General features: G+C 32.6%; 1 protein-coding gene and 1 long non-coding RNA gene across 2 annotated transcripts; one reads left to right on the top strand and one right to left on the bottom strand.

Annotated features, from left to right (window-relative positions):
• The first annotated feature begins 317 nt into the window (after positions 1-317).
• On the top strand, positions 318-2,537 carry LOC11423829 (uncharacterized). The gene is made up of 4 exons (XR_003011028.2): positions 318-619; positions 968-1,075; positions 1,659-1,724; positions 2,018-2,537. It is a non-coding gene; the product is annotated as an uncharacterized lncRNA (long non-coding RNA).
• Positions 2,538-3,125: 588 nt separating this feature from the next.
• Positions 3,126-7,623, bottom strand: LOC11421862 (disease resistance protein SUMM2). The gene is made up of 2 exons (XM_003608216.4): positions 7,314-7,623; positions 3,126-5,918 (listed from the first exon to the last, which is right to left on the bottom strand). Exon 2 carries the CDS (start codon positions 5,851-5,853, stop codon positions 3,433-3,435), a length of 2,421 nt encoding a protein of 806 aa, XP_003608264.1. The 5' UTR covers positions 5,854-5,918; positions 7,314-7,623; the 3' UTR covers positions 3,126-3,432.
• Between the last annotated feature and the right edge of the window lie 586 nt (positions 7,624-8,209).

Below are 8,209 nucleotides of genomic sequence, written 5' to 3' on the forward strand. Positions count from 1 at the left end.
TCAACCGCTTCGCCCCTATTCATTCATTCTCTAAAGTAAAGGTATCGACATAAATTAACTTTATATTTTTTACGGTTAAAAATTCATATTTAATTTATGTTTTGTGAAAAAAATTCTAATTTTTTTCCAATATTATTCACATATCTGAAAATTTTCATTAAAAAAAATACCAAAATTAACTTTAAAATGGGGATAGTGATTGAAAATTTTATAGGGGGTTAAAATTTCCCCCCTCCAATTTTCACATTTTTCGTTTCCCTCTTCCCAAAAATTATCAAGGCGCTCTTTTTTTTTTTTCATTCTCCCTCCCATTTTTTTACTCTCTTCTCCCAAATGAACAACAAAACACAGTATACCTACTCCCTCTCCTCAAAAGCCATTTCCTCTTTTCTTTCTCTCCCTCTCCCTCTCATTCTCTTTCACAATTCATTTCTCTCTTTCCTGAAAAATGAAGCGACCTTCTCTCGTACGCTCGATCACTCAAGCCTCTCTCTCCAATGATTCAAACCTCAAACTCTCTCTCAGCACCCACTGATTCCTTCTCTCTGTCTCTGTCTCTTATAATTACGATGTCTGTCTCAAACCTCAATCATTCTATTTGCTTTTGGAGCTGATATTGGTGAGTTGTGAGTTTGAATCTTTTAGATCTGATTGTTGTTGCGTTGATTTCGGTGTTTTATATGTTAGTTTTTGATGATTTTACATTTTGATTAGGGTTTCTTTAACGGGAACTTGTATTCTTTGGTTGTGATACTAAGTGATAAAGTTAGCGAGTTTAATATGTGTGTGGCTGCAATTTTATCAGTTATGCGATTATATGTTTTTGGGGTTACTCTTTTCACTTTCGCTTATGATTTACAATAGCTATCAGTTCCATTGAGTTACCTTACTTTATTATGGTCCAGTTCTTTCTTCTTCCAAATATAGATTTGAAGATTTATTGATGAGAATTGTACTTTGTTTTCAGATATCAAATTGCAGCGAGTGAGGACATATGAGCTTCAAAGAAAAAGCTCAACAAAACCGAATATGATTTGAAGTCTATTCAAAGTGTTTGACAGGTCATTTCGAAGAGGTATCACTCTTTATTTATCATTTTTCATGCCTATTTATTTGGATATTTTTGGGCGTTCTCATTGAATTGAATAGAAAGACATGAAATCTCAATTGGTTACTTTTCATTGCAGTATGAGGATTTTGAATTTCTTATCTTTGTAATAACATCTCTTGAAGTCAATTAGCTACTTGAATTTACTTGGTCAGCAACAATAATAAGTTGCCACTCTCCCAAGTCCTGATGCAACAACATCATTCTTGCAATGCTCCTGAGTACTTAAATCATAAGAATTTCAAATGTTCTCATTCAAAAACATGCTTCTGCAAAGTTTTGAAACAAAACAAAATCCTTATCAATTGATCATGTCATAACTAAATTGATTTATTCTCTTATTTTTGTTTTTGATGAGATGATATTTTCTCTTATTATTTAGTGAAGGAGATAATGTTTATATCTAAATTGACGAAGACTTTGCTGAAATGTGGCTCGTTTGTCATGTGTATACAAACCAAATGAATTTGAACTGAATTTTTGTGATGCTATCTAAATTTATCATTTGTTTCGATCAAAGGCTGAGAGATTTGATTATTTCTTTGTTCAGGACCAACCCCCCCTTCAAGAAGTCCTGTTTGACTAGAGATTGTATAAGTCTATGGTTTTGAGAAAGGTATGGATTTAACATTTTTGATAAATTTGTCTGGCTTTGCTTTTTGATATCCTTCAGTTTGTTAGATTTGAGATTAATGGCTGAATGATTAATGGCTTTCATGGATTTAGTACTAATTTTGGAATCTACTTCTCACGTGGAGAATGAATATGAAAATAATGCACAAGACTTGTTTAATTTTTGAGTCTGATGCATATGGTTTGGATTTCGTTACATGACTTTATTATTAGAGACTAGGTTAACCTTTTATTGCACAATTTTCCCAATTTTAACACAGCCTATTTCTGCACCAGTTGTCCTGATCAAAGCGCTCAAGCTGCTCTGAAGCTTGTCTGCGATCTTTATGCTCTTGATCGAATATGGAATGACATTGGCATGTACTGCAATGTTGATTATGTGGCTCCCAACAAAGCCAAGGCACATAAAAAATTTCTTTGAAATAAAATTATTATAAAACAAGGGAAAACAACGCCAGAAGCACAGTGTTGAATCTGAGATTTAGGATGTAGACCTTGCTCTCTTTAACACTATAATCTAAATTACTCTTGAATAATGATGTTTTTCCATTTCACAGGCAATCCACAAACTGTCAGAATATCTAAGTTTCCAAGTGAGGAATATTGCAAAGGAACTTGTTGATGCATTTGATCTTCCGGATCATGTAACAACTAACAAGGGCACCTATTGCCAAGCAATCAGGAGCTTACTCTCAGTACACAATCTGTGGGATTCCAATAAAATAAGGGCCCCAAAGAAGATGAATATGTATTTGCAGGAATTAATATCAAAATTCATTTAAGCTCATTGTTGAAATTGGAGTATAATGGTGGTTGCATCTGACCAAAGAAACCCCACACACAGCTCATAATCTGCGGCTATTACTATGGATTGAAATATGATGCGTTTCAGTCAGACATTTGGTGGAATATGCAAAACACTAATAGTTTCATTTTATTAAGGGTTAATTAAGTAAATGGTTCCTATAAATATTCAGAATTTTGTTTTTAGTCCCTACAAAATAAAATTACACTTTTTAGTCCCTATAAAAATTTTCCATCAATATTTTTAATCCTTATAAAATTTTCCATCAACATTATTAGTTCCTATAAAAATTTTCCAACATCATTTTGAGCCCCTAAAATGTTTAAGGAAAATGTCACAGTGACTAAAAAGTATGATTTTATTTTGTAGGGACTAAAAACAAAATTATGAATATTTATAGGGACTAAAATGGTTAATTAAGTTTTCAACAACCTTACATCATAATAAATAATTAAATATGTTTAACAAATTCTTATATATACCTTCAAGTTTAAAGATTTCAGAAATCAACAATGAGATTTCATGAATTCAGATCTAGAAACCAAACTAAGTTGCAATCTCCAAACTTTAACGGAAAGTGAAATAAAATTTAACAATCTTGTTCAAGAAGATGGAATTTAAGTTAATGGGTAGGTTGATAGTGAGTATCAATTTATGAAAATATGAAGAAAATGGTGGTAGATGAAAACGATTCTTTGTGAGATTCAAGTGAAGGAAGAGAGAAAGAAGACTCACGTGAGATTCAGAATGGGGGTTGATGACTGGTAAGTTTGAATTACTACTCCGCTGGATTATGAGAAAATTGTAATTACAGAAATTTATATACAGAAGCAGAAGGCCAATTAATTGAGAGTAAAGAAATTCAGATTTTTTCAACTTCTTAAATTCACTTGAATAATAGTTTAATACTACTACTCTCTATAAGTTTAGGACGTAGCAAGGTTGGAATAATTGTGTCATCCCACTCTAAATTGTCCCACCACTCTGTCTCACCTTGGATTGCAATCAAGTTAATCTTGAAAGCAAACCTGGAATTGAAAGGAAGCTTCCTCAGATTGGGGCAATCAGTTACCTTAATACGTTTTAGGGAAGGAAAATCCAAAGCTCTCTTGTGGATGCTCACTAGTTTTGGCATACCATAAAGGCAAAGATCTGTAAGATTTGCAAATATCATATCATTTTTGGAGTCAGATCCAGCTTGTTCGTTATCTTTACCTTCTTTCACCACCTCTTCAATTGAATCACAAAGACCAACAACAAGGATCTCAAGAAGCGGAGCATACATCAACCATGTCAAATGATTTATTGAATGACAACTACTTATGTGCACTCGGCGAAGATTTCCAAGATCGCATTTGTCAGCAATCGATGAACCATCCATGAGGTTGTTTCTAGCCCAAAGACGTATGCTGTCCAAATGCCTCATTTTTGACATGGATTTTAATAATGAAGACATTTCAAGTGACTGTGACCCCTCCTTGTTTGAAAAAGAAATCCCAAGGCATCTAGAGCAATCTCGTAATTTGGTGGATTGAAATAGTCTCTGCACACTAGTGAAGTTTCTTAATTCCAGGCTCAGTTCCTCCAATTTTGGTAATGATTCCAGCTTCTCTAATAATGATATCTCTTTTTGTACTGGACTGGAACATAAATCACGTGTACTAAATCTAAACACCTTTAATTGTTCAAGACTTTCTATCACTTCCAAAGGAATGATTTTAGCATAATCGTAGTAATACATATCATCCATAAGGAGTACCCTCAACTTTTTCAACTTCTTCAATGCAATAGGCAACTCAAATACTTTTGATCCTGAGAGGTTAAGGAATTCCAAGTTCACTAACTCGCCTATTCCTGAGGACAGGTTCTTTATACAAAGATCCCTTGATAAATCCAATACTCTCAGCTTTTTTATGGATTGGAAATTTAATGATAAAACAGGAGCATTCAAATCCATCCCTAAATCCATTTCTAAACTTAAACAAAGGGTGATGAGATTTGGACAAGTTGGTACCTTCAAGCTTTCTTTTGAATCCAACCTAGTTATTACTGAAATCCTCTTTACAACATTTAATCTTTCAAAATTCATTTCCGACATGGAAATTGCTTCCCTTTGAACTACAATTTTGTCTTTGTTTTCATCTTCATCTCGACCTAACCACAGTGCCATGTCTCTAATCACATCATGCATCTTAATTCTCCTACTCCTCCAACCAGCCACAATGTTAATTCCAGTACCAATACCCTCCTCTAATAGGCATGAAACTATTAATTTTTCAATAATAGTTTTCCCTTTGATGTACATACCATACATACTTTTACCATCTTCATGGAGAAATCCCTCACCAATCCATCGATCAATAAGTTCATCACCATCTAATTCAAAATCTTCTGGGTATAGTGCACAGTACAAGAAACAACTTTTATGTGCATTATCTGGAAGTTTGTCATAGCTAAACTTGAGGATTCGAAAAACTTTTACAAAATCTGAGGCTTTCGAAGGAGAACTCATCAAATTATTTCTCGCATCCATCCAAGCATCATAACTTTCCACCCCTGCCATGGCACTTCCCACAGTGATTAATGCTAGCGGCAATCCTCCGCATTCTTTAGCCATTTCATGCGCTAGATTTGGGATCTCTGTGTGACATTTTAATGTCTCATCACCTACTTTCTTACGAAACAAATCAAACGCTTGTTCATCAGATAGACATTTCACTTCCAATTTCGTTTCAGCTTTCATTTTAGCACATACATCCTTGGACCGTGTTGTGAAAACAACTTTTGATTTGTTGTTACATTCTTTGGGGACCGGAACTCCTATCGCTTCTAGTTCTAGCTTTCCCCATAAATCATCTAACATCAATACAAACTTCTTTCCTTTCAACTGTTCATGAATCTTGGTTACTCTTTGATCTTGACTACTTTCTTTCCAAAAGTTCTCATCAATCCCTAACCTATTTCTGATGTCAGTCATGATTTTATTGATATCACAATCTTTAGAAACCACTGCCCACAACACTATATCAAAACTATGCTCCATCTTTCCTAATTCACTGTGAATTCTCTTCATAAGGGTAGTTTTTCCGACGCCACCCATTCCATATAAACCAATTATTCCCACATTATTATCTTCAAGACTTTTCCATACTTTGTTGAACATCAAGTTCAAGCCTATAGTTTCACCAAAAGGCATCTCATCAACAGGTTTAGGTGGTTGCTCAATAGCAATCTGCATATTAGGAGCTTTAGAAAGCATGGCATTCACGTCATTGAGTCTCTCAACAATTTCCTTTCCCAACGTCATGGATATCCTGCTTTTATATGGTTATTTTGAAATTCTTGACGATACTGATTAGCCTTCATCATTTTCTGTTAGAAACAGAGTCATAGACCTATGAGATGTTTATGTAGGATATTTATAAAGAATCACATTTTGGTCACTGTTTTTTAAGTTAGGTTATGTCTAACTTCACAGTTTTGTAAAAATATTCAGAATATTATAAGAATCTCATCCAAAGAAAGTTTGAGTTTTTTTAATAAACATGAATTAAATATGAATTTGAAGGATGAAAAACATAGAAAATTTTTATTTAATTTCTCTTTTGTTAAAAAGTTAAAAAAAAACAACTGGAAAAAATTGTTATATTATTTTAAATATGATTGTGAAAAAATATATATAATTTGCTACAATCGGGCAAATTTAAATTCAATTATTATTATTTGTAGTAAATTCAATCACCGTATGTTTGTTTGTTTTTCCACTCAGATGGGTAAACTATTTACTGTTGTAAAAAATGTTGATCGATTAAATATTACTCTTGCAACTATTATATAATTTACTTTTTAATATTGAAATATTACAACAATTGAAGAGAGAAAAAAATTACAAGTACATGTGAGACCCATGAGTAATAGGAGAGAGATGGTGTATGCATCAACAATGGTGGGTGCTTAACCTATTTAGCACAAAAATTAATAAGCACCCTCATTATGGAGAGAAAATGTTTGGTGCTTATAGAGAATGGTGGCTATATAAGCACCCCCACTCTCTTTAATTTTCGTGGGTCATATGTAATAAATTGTACACAAATATTGAGTTATTAATATGATTTATTTATTAACTTTTTTTTTTAGGTGTTGGGTTGGAGAGATTGTGTGTTTTCTTTTCTCTCTCAATCATTGAAAATAAAAATAGATGATGTGTACATGCATAACCCACTTAAGCACCCAAAATAGAGTGCTATGTTGCAGATATTATATTCGTCAATGTCAAAATGGGGGTGCTTATTTAGTATGGTGCTAAATAAGGAAAGGATCTCATCAATGTTAAATAAAGTGGTACATTTAACCATTAACATGTCTAATGTTGCATAGGTTGAAAAATCCGGGAAAAAAAAAATGGTTGACCATTTAATGCCAATTTTCTCAATGCTACTAAGAAAAATCCTTGACATTCCAAAATCATTTGGTGCAGTTAGGTGACATCCCCCCTTGATTGCTTAAGTTATTTAATCTTGGTTGTCCTTGTCCCTATATAAGAGTGTGTTCTACAATGGTTGACCACACTCATTTGGTATAAATTTTTTTCACTTTATCCAACATTGAAGGGCACATAAATGTTTCATAATATCATCTATATCCATTTTTTACAATTTGTCATTCATACATGCAATATAGTTTCAATGTAAGCACTTCAGTTTATAGAATTGAAATTTAATATGAAAAGGCAAATAATGAAAAGATAGTAAGAAATTAGAAAGATACCTCTTGAAGTTTTTGAAATTCCTGAAGCCAACCAATCCCTTCATATGTCCTTTTCATCACTCCTGTGCTCTCATCTTTATCAATTTTTGTTACCACATCCTTTTGCTTGTTTTGAAGATCATCCCATTTTTTGTTCAACAATTCCAGATTCTCTTGCAGCTTATAAACATAGACAGCTTGTGCATTAGCGCACCCGAACAAACTTTTCGCAACTTCCCAAATTACTCCCAACGCTTCCATGATTTTATTTATTTCTCATATATAAATATTTTTGAACAATAAAAATAGGATTTAAACATATACAAGTTTTTACCTCTTATGATACTATGATAATCTTGTGTGATTATTCGACGACTACGACAATATTTATATAAGATAGCTTAATGATTCTTTTCCAAAGTTTTGAAAGAATATTTCTCATGCGTGTCTTCTACTTCACAAAGGGTTTGGTTTTCCCACTTTTTCTTTTGCTTTGGTTTATGGTATTGATTAATTCCAAATTAGGGTGAAGCAAGGAATTAGAAAGTAATAGGTCCTAAGCATGGTATTTTACTTATATTAATATGACGATTTACTTTAAGTCATGTAAACTCAGTTTACGTTAGTTTATTTAAACTAAGTTTACACCATTCCTCTAAAATTTAGAATTTTTTTTTTTTTTTTATAGTAAAATAAATAATCTATTGATTTATAGTGATACTTTTATAGTACATAAGAGTGTAACGATTCATAAATGATGGTCAAAAAACGTGTGATTACTGGTTTGACCACTGAAAAATCATGTAAAATACGTGTTCCATGATTTACTCATAAAATGATCTTTGAAGAAGCATAATTTCATTAAAATTGACACACATCCATGAATATTTGTGATAGAGCAAATGAAGATTTAGACT

The sequence above is a fragment of the Medicago truncatula genome, chromosome 4 (genome assembly GCF_003473485.1).
Source record: "Medicago truncatula cultivar Jemalong A17 chromosome 4, MtrunA17r5.0-ANR, whole genome shotgun sequence".
Taxonomy (NCBI): Eukaryota; Viridiplantae; Streptophyta; class Magnoliopsida; order Fabales; family Fabaceae; genus Medicago; species Medicago truncatula.